Source organism: Trichechus manatus, unplaced genomic scaffold (assembly GCF_000243295.1).
Source record: "Trichechus manatus latirostris isolate Lorelei unplaced genomic scaffold, TriManLat1.0 scaffold00212, whole genome shotgun sequence".
Classification (NCBI taxonomy): Eukaryota; Metazoa; Chordata; class Mammalia; order Sirenia; family Trichechidae; genus Trichechus; species Trichechus manatus.
In genome coordinates, this window is record NW_004444148.1 from 3,050,697 (window position 1) to 3,067,622 (window position 16,926).

At 37.2% G+C, this 16,926-nt stretch overlaps 1 protein-coding gene and 1 long non-coding RNA gene across 2 annotated transcripts in view; one reads left to right on the forward strand and one right to left on the reverse strand.

Moving 5' to 3' along the window:
- The first annotated feature begins 6 nt into the window (after positions 1-6).
- LOC101357845 (NAD(P) transhydrogenase, mitochondrial) overlaps positions 7-16,926 on the forward strand; it is a 53,985-nt gene continuing 37,065 nt past the window's right edge. Inside the window, exons 1-7 of the mRNA XM_023742516.1 lie at positions 7-617; positions 1,776-1,886; positions 2,768-2,913; positions 4,382-4,577; positions 6,654-6,887; positions 8,023-8,183; positions 10,023-10,202. Of these exons, the coding sequence (XP_023598284.1) occupies positions 377-617; positions 1,776-1,886; positions 2,768-2,913; positions 4,382-4,577; positions 6,654-6,887; positions 8,023-8,183; positions 10,023-10,202 (1,269 nt within the window). The 5' untranslated portion in view covers positions 7-376. The remainder of the gene's footprint in view (positions 618-1,775; positions 1,887-2,767; positions 2,914-4,381; positions 4,578-6,653; positions 6,888-8,022; positions 8,184-10,022; positions 10,203-16,926) is intronic.
- The window catches only part of LOC111822786 (uncharacterized), a 63,585-nt gene continuing 54,840 nt past the window's right edge, over positions 8,182-16,926 (reverse strand). Inside the window, exons 2-3 of the long non-coding RNA XR_002825896.1 lie at positions 13,015-13,076; positions 8,182-8,211 (exon numbers count right to left, since the gene is read on the reverse strand). This is a non-coding gene — a long non-coding RNA (uncharacterized LOC111822786). The remainder of the gene's footprint in view (positions 8,212-13,014; positions 13,077-16,926) is intronic.

Here is a 16,926-nt window from a genome sequence, read left to right on the forward strand (position 1 = left end):
CTGAGAGTGACACAAAATTGGCTTCATAAAAGTCCTGTCTTTTAAAGGTTGTGTCTTGCCCAAGTTGAAGATGTTTTGGTAGATCCTCTATAGCGCTATAATTCTGGAATAAAAAGGCTTGTGTAAACACATGTGGCATTGTCAATGAAAGTTAAGATGAGCTACCCAGAGAAAAATGTAAAAATTGTTATTAAGGTGACTCATAAATATTACCAGATCTTTACAGTTTTTGGGGGGTGTGGTCAGGAAGTTGGGTTTTGTTCACAGATACTTTGAACCTCTCCCTCAACCCACCCCACTTCTCAATCATGACATGTCTAAAATATCTGCTCATTATTGAAGAGGTAGTGGAATTCGAAAGCATTGACTATTCCACATGTGTGTGTGTGGGTGTGTATGTGCTTTTCATCTTACTGAGATCACTGGATGCCAGCTCATACTCTTTTTTTCTCTAGGTCTTACTTCTATACTGGGTTTGGGCATTGCAGCTCCCAATTTGGCCTTTTCTCAGATGGTGACCACTTTTGGCTTGGCCGGCATTGTGGGCTACCACACCGTCTGGGGAGTGACCCCTGCTCTCCACTCGCCACTGATGTCTGTGACTAACGCAATCTCAGGTTTGTTTCCCTCTTGGGTTTTCTCATGTTAGGTTTTCATAGGCTTGTTCAATTCTTGGAGTGCTTTCAATGAGGTTTAAAAGTCTCTGTTTACAAATTGTATTGCTTGGAGCCTGGGGTTTTTGTGGGGTGACTCGGGGCGCCCACAGGGTGTAGGGGGGTGGGATTGTGCAGCAGGAGAGGCCATGGGAGTGTCAGGCCTTTGGAGGGGCTCCCATTTCAAGCTGTGCAGATCCACTGTTACTTCATTCAGTTATGATTTCCTTTAAAAAAAGAATTCCACTGGTAAAATTCGAAAACCAGTATTTCACAGAATCATGGTTATAACATCCTTAGGGGCTGTTCTTAAATTCAACTAAACATTCAGTCTCATAAGACTACAATAGGGCATGATTGACATCGGATTCACTGTGAAGCTTGTGGGACAGGAAACAGCTGCCAGCGGGGCGGCACTGGGCGTTTCTCTTTGGTACGAGTTTTCACAACGGTCTATACATCACGGCACACAGCTGCCCAAGAGCTGTTCTCTTTGGTCCCCAGTATGGTATGAGGGAATGAGACCCACATTGGACAAACTGTGGGAGCTGCCCTGGCTTGGAGGCCTCATGATCCCAGTAGTCATCTCTTATAGTCCCAGGTTCCAGGTCTCCATAGGCAGCATATCCAGTTCCAAGAGTCACTGTCGTCAGAGAAGCCCAAAGCTATGGCATTTCCATCAGGAAATTATGCCATTTACATAATTATTCATAGTTTATAAATAATTCCTTCTAGTTCAGATGGAATTTATCCACCAGGAGTCACCTTTTACCACAAACAATGTTTTCTAGTAATAATTGATTTATATCTTTTTCAGGTTTCCAGGGGAAAAGAGCTACAAAGTCAAAGGCAGGTCATATTTTTATGCAGAAGGGGAAAGGTTATGTTAATCCTTTGCCCACAATAGCACTTCAGTGAGAATGGTATGAAGGTGTACTGTCAACCATTTTTACCAGGGAATTTGTTTGTATCATTTTAATGAAGATAACAAGAAAGCTGCCTTGTCTTTTGAAATTGAGAACGTTTCTTTTTATGTATATGTGTATGTGAGGTCCTTCAGCTATGACAGTTGACCTGGCCGCATCACTGTAGTCATTCACCATGTTGATTCTCTCTTCCTAGGGTTGACTGCAGTTGGTGGGTTGGTGCTGATGGGAGGACATTTGTATCCTTCCACAACCTCTCAGGGCCTTGCTGCTCTTGCTACATTCATATCCTCGGTCAACATTGCAGGTACAACATCCGTGAAAGGGCCCAGGGTGCTGTTTTTAATGGAGACATAGAAGCAAATGAAAATAAATGTAAAATAGGCATTCTGATTTTAAGAATTTAATTATGCTTTTAAAAAATGTTTCACCCAGATCATAAATGCTCTTGGTGAAGGAAAATCAGTTATTTTGTCCATCTGTAGTTTTTAGAAACTCTTTTGATAAAAGAGTACTCCACCCGTATCCCAAAACAAACAAACAAAATGATATCTTGCTACAAGTTGACCGGAAAGTTATTGAATGCATAGTTTTAATTTAAATTGACTAGAGCTATCACCATAACATCTACAAATAAGTATAATTTAAGATAAAATTTTAGCCTTTTGCCTTATCCCTACCCAGTGTTTGTTCTTGAAAACTGTAAGCCTGGCACATCACTGATGTATGAAACTCATTTGATGGTATTTTGTAGCTAAACATTCTTTACTGTGTACAAGAAACTTGGTGCCTATTGATACGGTAGTTTCTTCTTTTATTATTTATTGTAAGGTTTAAAAAAATAGAATAGCATATTAAAAAAAATTAATGATCTGTGATCTTTTGCATTCCCAAGATGTTTGAATGGCTGTTTACTTTTAGTCATGCAGAAACAGTTGGTTCTGTACTCTGACAGCAAGTTTTCTTTCTGAAATTATTTAGAGTTTCCCCTCCCCCCACCCTTTAATGGAACTGGCTTGAATAATAGAATCACTTTTAATTTTGAGGTTCTAAAATGTAACTTAAAACTGTACTTAACCCTAGATGATAAAGATGTACTTAAAATAGAAAAAATATAGCACTTTAAAAAGAATCATGTTGCTCAATGAAATTCCTCTTCCAGTTTTATATTTCCTTTCATTTGATCAGGTGGCTTTCTGGTGACTCAGAGAATGCTGGACATGTTCAAACGTCCTACCGATCCCCCAGAATACAATTACCTGTATCTACTCCCTGCTGGCACCTTTGTTGGAGGATATTTAGCTGCCCTCTACAGTGGTTATAACATTGAACAAGTAAGAGGCTCTTTTGAAAGTTATTTTTTGCCACTAAGTTTTCTTTCCAATGAGATTTAAGATTATAGTTACCAAAATTCAACCTCTATTAAGCAAATACAACAGTAACCCTGGAAACAACTTGGTCAATTAGAGCACTGGTCTAAGGATCAGGACCCTGGATTTGCCTGCTAACTGAATGTGCAAACATAGGTTTACCATTTGTCCCTAAGTTTTGCTATATATAAAGAGAGTCGAGAAGGTTATTAGTATCCTCTTTATGTACCTGGCTGGATTTTTGTAGGGATACAATGGAATAATCAGTAAAAATTTGAAGAATTTTATTATTAAATACTATATTAATCTTTTTCCTACTTTCTTCTACAAATCCAGCACATCATCCACTCGTTACCTTGTCCCCGCAACTTCTGTTAGAGAGCCACTATTGGACCAAATTATTATTATTATTTTTTAATTATATTGTGACAAAATATTTATAACAAAAACTTGCCATCTTAACCATTCTTAAGGGTGCAATTCAGTGACATTGATTACATTTGCCAGGTGGTGCAACCATCGTCACTATTTACTTCCAAAAGTTTTTCATCTCCCCAAGCAGAAACTCAGTACTCCTTAAATAATAACTACCTGCTCCCCCCTCCCTCCATCCCCTGGTAACCACTAATAAACTTTTGCCTCTGTGTATTGTTGTATTACAGATATTTCACGTAAGTGTGATCATATAATACGTGTCCTTTTGTGATTGATGTATTTTACTCAGCATAATGTTTTCAAGGTTCATCCAAGTTGTAGCATGTATCAGAACTTCGTTTCTCTTTGTGGCTGAATTGTATACATATACTATATTTTGTTTGTCCATTCATCTGTTGAAGGCCAACTCCGTTTAAAAATTAGTGCTATATAGAAAAACAGAAACAATCAAGTTGAACTTTAACAGTTCCAGGTTGAAATATAATTATAATAGAGCCTCCGGTTTGTTCTGTAAAATGAGGATGATGATTCTTTCCTCCTGTCATTCTCGTGAAACCAAGTTACAACACAACACAAGAAAAGGTCACGGCACAGTCCCCAGCAGTTACATCATCAGGGTTGGCTCCTTTGCGGCATTTTATCAGGTCTAATATTTTCAGATCCATCTAGCTGGCTTTTTAAGTCTACCTGTACTTTTGTACATAATAACTCCTTTTAAATTTAGGCACTTTTGTATGCATTCGGGTATGAAAATCAAATGCAGAAGAAGCCAATTTTCATAAATGGAATCACCACAAGTACAGTTTAAAGTATTTAATGTGTTACTGTTCCTAGTGTATAGGAACATATGTTGAAATATTGAAAGAAGATCTCAGTTGGCCCATCTGTTGTCTAAATTTAAAATTGTCCTTAGAGAATCATGTTTCCTCACAAGACGTTCTCCCTATATTAGTAGACTAAAGGTTGTGATAATCTCTCTCTCCTTTCCTTTGAAAAGATCATGTACCTGGGCTCAGGTTTGTGCTGTGTTGGTGCCCTGGCTGGCCTTTCCACCCAAGGAACAGCTCGTCTTGGCAATGCTTTGGGCATGATTGGGGTTGCTGGAGGCCTGGCAGCCACCCTTGGAGGCCTGAAACCGTGCCCAGAATTGTTAGCTCAGATGTCTGGAGCAATGGCTTTGGGCGGTACCATTGGTAAGCACATGTGGGCTTCTTTCTGTATTTCAGCCCATGCCCTACAACAACTAAAGGCAGTTAGGCTCAGAGATTTTTGAGTAATTTCTTGGGAATAAGACCTTTCCCAATAGCACTTCCGTTCCTGAATATATTTCTGTTCGAGTCCCGTATTGAGCAAAGAATTAAATTGCCTTAATGGCAGTTACGACGGTGATTATTATTTTGGTAAAAATCCATCACAGTTGTTACAGTTCTCATTCAAATGCAGACATTTTAAAACATTGAGTAAGTATGTCAACTGAATCAGAAGAGCAGGCTAAAAACACCCTTTACTCAATTCTTCTTTTCCTTGACTGGCTCTGTCCAGGCAGTTGTCAGTAGAATGGGGATTAGAATACTTATATAGGTGCTAGATATAGGCTCATCGTTTGTTTTGCTGGATATAAATAACAGCAGAAGATTCTGCTTCATAGGCTTGAAAAACACACATGCCAATAGAAAAACCACTGTTTTAATCTTATTCAGTTGTGTGCTGGGGCTAATTGTTAAATTTTCAGGAATATTTCGAGTTGGTCGTTAAACACGGCCAGTATTAAAAATTAAATTATATAAACTTAGAACTAAATAAATTATACTAAACAAAGGTAATAATACTAAAAATGCATCACTTTCTAATTAATTTACTAAATTTTATCATCTGTGGTCTTGACGTTATTTATGTCTGTTGTATCTCTATGGTAGAAATACTATGTAATGGTGTGCTACTGCACATCTTTTTCCAACTCTACATTCAGTGACATCACTTTGGTAGCTTGAGATCGGCCATGGTGGATATTTACACCATGTACATCAACAGAAGTACAAATCTGGTCTTGATTTATTGTTTTGTTTGTCTCCATCTAAGAAAGTGATGGAGAAAATGTTAATATTGTAACCTAAGCTTGAAAATGTGTAGCTGTTACATGGTTAATAGCACAAAAATATGAGGAAATGTTTCTTTGTAGAACTACTATCAGACGTAGCAAAGAAGTCACATTGACAAATGAGTGAAGTTCTCACATACATCTTTGTTTCACTTTCATCTTGTTGATTGGAATAAAAATATCAATCAGCGTTCATGTCGGAACTACACTCGTTTATCAGTTGCAAACACAGGTTGGCTACCAATACAAAAGTTTGGCAAAAATCATTTTTAAAAAGATAGTTTAAAAATTAGTGCTATATAGAAAAAAGAAACAATCAAGTTGAACTTCGAAAGCATTCTGTGAAAATCAACTGGCTGTATGGAATGTATAATAAAGTGTATTGTATATTTTATTATTACTTCAAAATTGTGTGCTATACACATTTCTGTCAGTAAAAACTCATGTGTGTGTTTATACATGCACATGTTTTTTTCCTCCCAGGGAGCTGGTTGTTGAACATTTATATCATCCATCTTAAGCTTCTTGTTAACTCCCCCGGAAAACCTTTGAGTCCTCTCTTGACAGTCCTCAGAGACGACTTGAAGGAAAATGCTGTGTGCTGCAGGTTCTGCATCACCTGCCTATAGCCATGCAACTTTTCAAGAGTCTCCTAATTTGGGCCTCTCCTACCCAGATATTTGAATTTCTTTACCACTGGACTTTGTTTTTGCTCACCCGCCTGAAAACCTAGGCCTACTTCATATTCTGTCTGTTTCTTGTGTGACCAGGAGCAAATATTGGCTTATAGAGAAGAGGGGTGGGTTGTTTGTGCAGTAAAAGGATCTCAAGGGGATTTACTTGGAGTTTTAAGCAATCTAAAGAAGCATTAGGCTAGGAGGATGTTCAGAGTTGTAAGGGGAAGGGAAAGACACATTGATTTAGTGTGTTTGGGTTCTTCATAGTTTGACCTTGGTTAGGTGTGATGAGAAAATAAGCTACCTTGAAGGGGTATATATAGCCATTCTTCTTACCTTCTGTAGAGTCCCTAGAATATTTATCCAATACTAGGAACTAGATAAATATTTATTAGTGACCTTGATGGAAAGCCTTAAGTGAGATTTTTATATTGTTGTTACTTCTCCAAGATCTGTCAAGTTTTAATTTCTTTTTGACCTTCATTTCCCAACAGGCTTGACAATTGCCAAGCGCATCCAGATTTCTGATTTACCTCAGTTAGTCGCTGCTTTCCACAGTTTAGTGGGGTTGGCAGCTGTGCTTACTTGCATAGCTGAGTACATTGTAGAATATCCACATTTTGCTACGGATGCAGCAGCAAATCTTACCAAGATTGTGGCCTACCTCGGTACTTACATTGGTGGTGTCACCTTCAGTGGGTCTCTTATTGCCTATGGAAAATTGCAGGGTAAGTGATTCAGCATAACAGAGGTAAATATTTATAATCTAGGATTTTTTTGGGGGAGTGGAGGGAGTCCATTTCACCTGCTAGGTGAAGAGTATTAGTATGGCACTCAGAAATATATGAGTTTTTTTTTCCTCCATAAAGATGACTTCCATTTATTTATCCTTATAAATCTCATTAAATTTTGAAGTTATTTCTTTGAGGTAGATAGCTAGAGGAAGAAACTAGTACACGGACATTTGCCTGGAAGGACTAGTTGACGTTTGATAATGTATACGAACAAAATAACATCCTCAGAATCCCAGGTTCAAGACATCTTTGTAGACTTCACAGAAACAAACTTTTTACATTTTCTAGAATAAAGAGAAGCTTATTGAATATGCTTGTATGATTGGTAAATAGTACTTATTTTGAAAATAAATACACATTTAGGGCTCTCTCCTGGCAGCTTTTGCTACTGCTTGCTAAAGCCAATCATCCTGAAAATGGAAGTGGAGGGAAAAAAACACTTAGGCTGCTTTCAATGTTTTCACAAAAAATGTGAGTCTCTAGAAAACTAGCTTATGGTTTAAAAACCTGGTCTTGTCTCTCAGTAATTAAGCCTTTAAAATTAAGTGAGGAACTTCATGGAACTTAAAAATTACAAAACAACTTCAGGCCTAACACATTCTTGTCTCATGCTTTGTCTTCAGAAGCAACTAACAAACAAGGATTCTTCTCCCTTGGGCTCAGTTGATAGAATCAGAAATGCTAATGTGCTAGGACACTGTTTTGAAGTTTTAAATAAATAAAACACACTTAACAACTTCTGTGTTGGCCATACGGGGGAAAAAAATCACTTTTCAAGATTCCATGACAAAGGGTAAAGAAATTGTTAGGCGATCAAAGTAAGGAAAAGAAGGGTTAAGTTGAACCATACTTCTCCTATTTCAATTGATGTTTGTTATGTGTAAGAACTCTAATTTGCTATTATGGTTCAGTGTCTGGTGATATAAAGTGATATTTTAAATCCCATGCTACTGTTCTAATACTGAGTTACGGTAGTTTAGGATTAAATAATGTATTTGAGAGTGGGTGTATGCGGAGGGGTTTTCTTATGGCACGTTCTATGTTCTGAATACCTTGTGCTTGGTTCTAGGTATCCTGAAATCCGCCCCTCTCCTGCTTCCTGGCAGGCACTTACTCAATGCAGGTTTGCTGGCTGCTAGTGTGGGTGGAGTAATCCCATTCATGATGGACCCAAGCTTTACCACGGGCATTACCTGTTTGGGTTCTGTGTCGGCTCTTTCTGCTGTCATGGTAAGAAGTCAGAGACTGGAAGCACATACTTAGAGAGGAACAGGGAGTATTTTGTTAGGTTACAGGGTTACAGTCTAACCATCTGTTCAAAATCCCTGGTAGAAAAAAAATGATTTAAAATCATGTTACATGTTCATTTTTTTAGAATCTGGAAAATATAGAAGAGTATGAGAAGAAAATTACTTTTTCCTCTCAATTTCCCTTTCAAAGTTGTGACACATGTGACACCTGTACTGCTCTGGGGTCTTTATACGGGATCATTGTGTTGGTGAACAGGAAGTTAAAAACACCAAGGGTTTTAATTCCATTCATGAGGTGCCTACTGTGTGACAAACCCTTCAAAATAGTGCTGTGGGGTTTACACGATAAGTGTAAGATGGTCTTTGCCCATTAGTTGCTGTCACCTTCTTTGGAAGATATGACATCAAATCAAATAATTATATAAAATGAAATGCAGTTAGTAAGCCCTGTGTGTTCAGTGAGAGGGTTCAGTGAAGCCGTCATTGGTAGGTTTGATCCCTCTTTTCCTCTCTAACTCTTGCTCTAAGTATATTGGTGGTGTTGTTTGGTGCATTGAGCTGATTCCGACTCATAGTGACCAACCAGAATGGAAATAATGAGAATGCTGACTTAATTGTAAAGAATATAACCAATGTCACTGAACAATTTGTGTAGAAATTGTTGAATGGGAACCTAATTTGCTGTGTAAACGTTCACCAAAAACACAATAAAATATTATTTAAAAACAAAAACATAAAGAACGGTTATTTTTGAGAAGAGTGAATTTGATACTTATAAGATACTTAGGCTATATGAGAACGTTCAAGTAAGGTAAAATATTTTGTGGACTTATTTTAATTGCTTCTAGCTTAATTAACTAATACATGAATACATTCACATTGCAATAAACTCAAAATATATAGGAGTATGTGGAAGTAAAAGCAAAAATCTTTCTCCCCACCATCCTTTTCTCTCCCCTATCTTTAGTAATTTTTGATTGCATCCTAGACATTGTGAATGATACATGATAGAGACTTTGGATTCTGTCGTATTCTTCCAAAGAGTATTGATTTTTGTTTGCTTGTTTGTTTTTGTAGGCAGTTAACTTGGCTAGGTTCAAGTTCCAAGTTCTAGCTCCACTATGGTAGGGGCAGCTGAAATCTATTGTTATTTTATCCTTAACAGAATTGACTGGAGTTCTTTCTAAGTATGCATAGTTCAAGAGCCAGCCAGAGATTTAGGCAGACTTTATACTCAGAATGGGGGGCTTTCTGTCTTTGCTTTGTGACTTTACAGGGTTTCCCTCCTTACTCTTCAGCTGCACTAGTTGCCCTACGCTTTGTCCTCAGGATCTTTAAGCCAGTAACATTGTGAGCTTCTTAGTTTTAGCTGCCTTACTTGGCACCAGCAGAGGTTTGCTTTCAGGCTAAAAGCCATACAAACTGGGAAATTTACTCATCGCTATTATCTTTTTCTAACTGTAGACCCACAGGCCACAGCCTTGAAAACCCTATGGAGCACAGTTCTACTCTGCAACGCCGGGGGCCACCACGAGTCAGAATCGACCCATGGCAACTGGTGGTAGTGGTAGACCCCTCTCAGTTTCTGCTTGCTTTTGGTTTCTGCCTTTATTTAAGATTTTTTTTTTTTTTAACCAGTGTTTACGGTTGTTACATATGTGAGAGGGTTGGTCAGATAGGAGATAGTTGGCCATTACCAGAAACGGAACTTATATGTAAATACGGGTAAATTAATGTAATGATTAAGAACCGAGCTATTAAATGTCAGGTGTTATTTATATGCTATTAATTTTGAGTTCCTCTTTGGTTTTTGTCATAGGGCGTGACTTTGACGGCTGCCATCGGGGGTGCTGACATGCCTGTAGTCATCACTGTGCTGAACAGCTACTCTGGTTGGGCCCTGTGTGCAGAGGGCTTCCTGCTCAACAACAACCTGCTGACCATCGTGGGTGCGCTCATTGGCTCCTCTGGTGCTATCCTGTCGTACATCATGTGTGTGGTAAGAAACATGTATTTGAAAGAAAATGAAATGATAACTCTGAAAACAAAGGTGTGCTTGTCATTTCTTTCATCTGCTGTAGAACTTAGTATGCTAATTTTTATTCTCTTCAGCAGAATGTCAGTGTTTCTTTTGAATAAATTACTAAGGCTGCTCTTAAAGTACCCCCTGTAGATAATTAGGAAAATTAAGTATAAAGATAAACATCTTCTAATGCTTCCCTCCATCTGGAGATAAGCCTTTAGGGTTTTGGTTTATTTCCTTCCTTTTTTTTTCCTGTGTGTATTACAGGGCTTGGAGCCAGTTTGTTTGGTTTGAACCCCTGCTGAGAATTTGCATTTCTAACAAGTTCCCAGGCAATACTAATGCTGCTGGTTAGGGACGAGTTCTGAGAACTCCTAGTAGAGCAGTGGTTTTCAGAATTAATGATACATAAGAATCACCTAGGAGTTTTGTTAAACTAGATTCTGATTCAGTATATCTGGGGTGGAAATGCAAATTCTTGTTGGGATTTGAACCGGAATGAATGGGTTCGAAGCCCTGGTGTATTATGTATGTAGTTATATATCTGATCATATTGTATATTGTTTTATGTTCAATTTTTTAGGTCTTACATACCATATTGATAATTTTCTGTCATTAAAAATGCTTTTTAAAATATTATTTTAAGGTACTGCAGACTAATTCATCATGGATATAGAAAATTTATTTAATTTTTCCTACTGCTGTATGTTTTAGGTTGTTTGAGTATCTTTTCTCTTTTCCATTATAAATCTTTGGGATTTGTGATTTTTATCTTAGGATAGATTCCTGGAAGTGAAAGGGTATGCTAATTTTTATGGACTCTTCATACTTATTGGCATATTGTTTCCAGAAAGCTTGTTCCAATTAACACTCCTACTGGTCATCTGTGAGAGTGCCTATCTTGAAATTTTATGGTCAGCATGATTTTTTAAAAAAAGAAAAGAAAAAAGTAACAACATAGATACTTCCTAGCTTCCTTTTTGTTTCTAATTCTCTTCTTGATGGCAAGAAAATATCCTACAAGTAAAAGTTTGACTGGAAAACTTTTTCAAATGATAGATCTTATGCTGTAAATGATAGTTTTGAGTGATTGCTAAAGTACAAGCATGACCCTGAGTGAAATCAGTATGTGACTTTACACTGATAAGTAATTTAGGCAGAAAAAGGATACTTAGTCCACCTTTATTCTGTCATTACAGTATTAAAAATCCAACTTGTTTTATAACTCAGTACTTTCCTTAGGAGCCCTGGTGGTACAGTGGTTAAGCACTTGGCTGCTAACCAAAAGGTTGGCAGTTTGAATTAGGTTTTAATTGAAAGTCTCTTTATAATTGGAATGCTGAAGTTACCTCTTTATGGTAAAAATTTATTTTTTATCTCTTTGTTCATACTGCAGAACAAAGGATTTGATGGCTTAAATTCAGAACAAGCTAAGAGGTTTATAAATTAAATCACTCAAATTGTTCAGAGACACTGGGAAATTTGGAGGTTTGTGTCTCACGTTTGAAAAGTGTCAGACTTTAGGATTAAAAGAAAACATTTATTAAGAAGAAAACAATTTATTCAGTTGTACTACCCATTGCTGTCAAGTTGATTCCGACTCATAGCAACCTTATGAGTGGTACTAGAAATACTGTTTTCTCTAAACATGAATTTTTAACCCAGTTTGACTTTGCTTCATTTGATGAATTTGAATGACCAGCAGGGGGCAGCAGATTTTCATTATTACTTAAGAAACTCCTCGTTTGTCAGAAAATTGATTTTTAAATTAAATGAGAGAACCTATACGTCTGTGGTCAACTGATTTTTGACAAGGGTGCTAAGTCCACTCAATGGGGAAAGAAGAATCTCTTTAGTAAATGGTGCTGGGAAAATTGGATTTCCACATACAGAGAAATTAAACAGGATCCATGCCTCACACCATACACAAAAACATTCAAAATGGATTAAGGACCTAAATGTGCGAACTAAAACCATAAAATTTTTAGAAGAACAAACAGAGGCAACACTGTCAGGTCTAGCTTTTAACAATGAATTATCTAATATAATAACAAAAGCACAAACAGCAAAAGACTAAATAAATGGGACCTCATAAAAATTAAAAATTTTTGTTTATCAAAAGACTACTATAAAGTGGAAAGACAAGCTACCGACTGGGAGAATATCTTTGGAAACATTTGACAAGAATCTGATAACCAAAATATATGTAAAACTTTGACAATTTAACAACAAAAAGACAATAAATAACCCATATAGACATATAGACATAGAATAGACATTTCACCAAAGAGGACATTCAGACGGCCACCAAGCACATGAAAAGATGGTCAGTGTCATTAGCCATCAGAGAGATGCAAATCAAAACCACAATGAGATACCATTTCACTCCCACTAGGATGGCTAAGATAAAAAAAAAACAAAAACAAAACCCAAAAAATAACAATTGTTGGCAAGGATATGGGGAAATTGGAACCCTTATCTATTGCTGGTGGGAATATAAAATGGTACAGCTGTTGTGGAAAACAGTGTGGCGGTTCCTCAGAAAACTAAAAACAGAACTACCGTATGACCCAGTAATTTCATTCCTAAGTGGATACTCAAAAGACTTGAAAGCAGAGACTCAAAAAGAGACTTGTACGCCAGTGTTCATTGCAGCACTATTCACAATAGCCGAAAGTTAGAAACAACCTAAATGCCCGTCAACTGATGAATGGGCAAACAAAATGTGATACATACATACATTGGAATAGTACTCAGCCAGTAAGAGAAATGAAGTCTTGATACATACTTGAAGACATTTTGCAGAGCGAATAAACCAGTCACAGAAGGACAAATATTGTATGACTTCATCTATTTAAAAAGACAAGAAAAGGCAAATGTATAGAGACCAAAGTTTCTTAGTGGTTACCAGGGGTGGGAAGGAGCGGGGAAAGAGGGGGATTGTCAGCGATGGAAAAATCACATTGATTAAGGGTAGGGTTGCACAGCTGATTATTGTAATTGCTGTCAATAAGTTTAAGTTGTATACCTGCAAAAAGTTAGATTGGCGAAAGTTGTGTGATAGATGTGTTTGCAACAATGACCAAAAAAAAAAAAAGTAGCTGCTGAGGTTGCTTATGTACAACCAGACACCTCCTGGGATTTGGTTTATTGGTTTGGAGGTTCAGGGTCATGGTTTCATGGGACATCCCAGTTTTGGCCAAATAATGTGTTTAGTGCTTCTGTTCTACCTCCTAATTCTTTGTATAGTGACTTGCATCTTAAAAGCTTGCAAACGGCCACCCAAGGCACAACAATTGGTCTCTATTTACCTAGAGCAACAGAGGAAAAAGAAGAGTCAGGATTAGGATGAGGATATGAAATGTGTGGCTGATTGCCTCCATGAACAGCTGCCTCCTTTGCCATGAGACCAGAACTGGATGGTGTTTGGCTACCATTACTGAACATTTTGATCAAAGAATCCATAGAAGAATCCTGATCAAAAGGGGATAAATGTAGAACAGAATTTCAAATTCTGACGGACTGTAGAACTTCTGTAACCATGGAGGGTGGATGAACCCCTGAAACTATTGCCCTGAGATAATCTCTAAATCTTAAACCAAAAGTATCCCCTAAAGTCATCTTAAAACTGAGCAATAAATAGTTTAGCTTAACTAATAAAAAAATCTGCCTTGAGCATTATGCTCTTTAATAACCATCTTTATGAGATCATATTGACGGCAGCAGCTTGATTAGATAGGAACCTTAGGGGGCAATGAGTTAATGTTAATGAGGGAGGAACAACTCAGAGAAGGAGGGTGAGAATGGTTGCATAACTCAAAGAATGTAGTCAATGTCACTGAATTGTACGTGTAGAAACTGTTGAATTGGAGTATGTTTTGCTGTGTATATTCTCAACATAGGGTCAGTATGAGTTGGGACCGACTTGATGGCACCTAACAACAACAGTTCTCAACAACAACAAATTAAATAAAATTTAGAAAAAAAAATTAAATGACAGAATTTGGGTTTTAACAAAGCCCTGGCATACTGATTTTGGAGGAAGGAGCTTGTATCTAGTTCTTGGAGTATCATCATGGTTGTCTTCTATGCTTTTTTTTTCTTAAATGGTTTTCTTTCGGTTCTTACATTTTTCAGCAAGATTTCCTCAATACTTGTCTATCTTTTATTTCTCTCCTTTTCTTCCTTCATTTAGTTGCTTTTGTTATTATTATTACTTATAATAACTACAGTAACTCTTACAGTAACAGGCTATAACAGTAGCTAAGATAGTAAGAAGTACTTGTTGAAAGTACTCTTTTCTATGTGTACTTCTGTAAGTGTATACTTTTTCTCTTAATTTTTTCTGTTTTTCATATTTCTTGATCTCTGTTTTTCTAATTCTTTCATTTCTGTTTCCACTGCCTGAAGCATGCCATTTACTGTCAGCATACCACAAATATTTTTTATTCCTATACCGTGTATAGAGCGAACAAGATGTTCTTATAATTGTCTGAGACCATAAATATCATATTGGGGCAGATTAATACTCTGTGTTAACAAATTGTATTAATTTGGATTCAAGGACACTGGAAGCTTTGCTTTTTAAAAAATTTTATCCCAATTATAAAAGTAAAAAGTGGTTAATGTAGGAAATTTGGAAGAAAACCGAAGAGTTCTGTAAGAAAATAAAATCATATTTTATATAAAATAATATTTCTATAAGGAAATAAAAGATCTATAATCCCATTACCACTTAACTGTTAACATTTAATATTCTAGTCTTTTTTCATATGCATATGTTTGAATATATTCTTTTTTTTTTCTGACTAATGATTTTTAGCACCTATGTGCTATTTTTAGCACCTATATCACATAGATATCCTGTAATTTATTTATCCAAATCCATATATTGGAGCTTATAGTTGTTTTTAACTTTTTTTTGCTGCGATATTCCTCCCTGTGCTTCTTTGATTATTTCCTTAGGTCAGATTTTTTTCTTTTATTGTAGTAAAAATATATATAACAAAACATTTCTTATTTCAACCTTTTTACATGTACAACTCAGTGACAGTGATTACATCTGCCATGTTGTGCAGCTATCACCACTATCCATTTCCAATATTTTTATCACCTTTAATGGAAATTCACGGAGTCACCGTAAGTTGGAATCAGCTCCGCAACTGTTACAACAGAAACTTAGTGCCCCTTAAACAATAACTTTCCCTTTCCCCCCTCACCCACCCTGGTAACCTCTAATCTGCTTTGGTCTGTGCAGTTGCCTATTCTGGATATTTCATATAAGTGAGATCATATAATATATATATGACATAAAATTTGGCATTTTAAGCATTTTTTTCTTTTTTTTTAATTGAACTTTAAATGAAGGTTTACAGAACAAACCAGCTTCTAATTAAGCAGTACATATATTGTTTTATGACATTAATTAACAACCCCATGACATGTCAGTACTCTCCCTTTTCAACCTTGGGTTCCCTATTACCAGCTTTCCTGTCCCCTCCTGCCTTGTAGTCCTTGCCCCTGGGTTGGTGTGCCCCTTTAGTCTCGTTTTGACCTATGGGTCTGTCTAATCTTTGGCTAAATGGTGAACCTCTGGAGTGACTTCATTACTGAGCTAAAAGGGTGTCCGGGGGCCATATTCTCAGGGTTTCTCCAGTCTGTGTCAGGCCAGTAAGTCTGGTCTTTTTTTTTATATTTTATTGTACTTCAGGTGAAGGCTTACAGAACAAATAGTTTCTCATTTAACAGTTACTACAAATGTTGCCCTATGACAATGGTTAACAATCTCACAACACATCAACAATATCCTTACTCAATCTTGTGTTCCCTATCACCAGCTTCCTTGTCCCCTCTGCCTTCTGTCCCTTGTCACTGGACTCCAGTACCTTGTTAGTCTCATTTGGTTTTACGGGAAGTCTGGTCTTTTTTTGAGTTAGAATTTTGTTCTACGTTTTTCTCCAGCTCTGTCCGGGACCCTCTATTGTGATCCCTGTCAGAGCAATCAGTGGCGGTAGCCAGGCACCATCTAGTTGGACTGGACTCAGTCTGGTGGAGGCCATGGTAGTTGTAGTTTATTAGTCATTTGGACTAATCTTTCCCTTGTGTCTTTAGTTTTCTTCATTTTCCCTTGCTTCTGAAGGGGCGAGACCAGTGGAATATCTTAGATGGCCACTCACAGGCTTTTAAGACCCCAGATGCTACTCACCAAAGTAGAAGGTGGAACATTTTCTTTATAAACTATGTTAATGCCAGTTGAGAGAGATGTTCCCCGAGACCATTGTCTCCACAGCCCTCAGCCCAGTAATTTGGTCCCTAAGGGAGTTTGGATTTGTCCATGGAGCTTCCATGACCTTACCCTGAACAAGTTGTTCTGGCTTCCCCAGTGTTGTGTACTGTCTTACCCTTCACCAAAGTTACCACTTATCTGTGGTCTATTTAGTGTTTTTCAACCCCCATACCTCCCCTCCCTTGTAACCATCAAAGATTGTTTCTTTTTCTGTATAAACCTTTTCATGAGTTTTTATAGTAGTGTTCTTATACAATATTTGTCCTTTTGTGGTTGACTTATTTCACTTAGCATAATGCCCTCCAGATTCATCCATGTTGTGAGATGCTTTGCAGGTTCGTCATTGTTCTTTATTGTTGCATAGTATTCCATTGTGTGTATGTACCATAGTTTATCCATTCATTTGTTGATGGG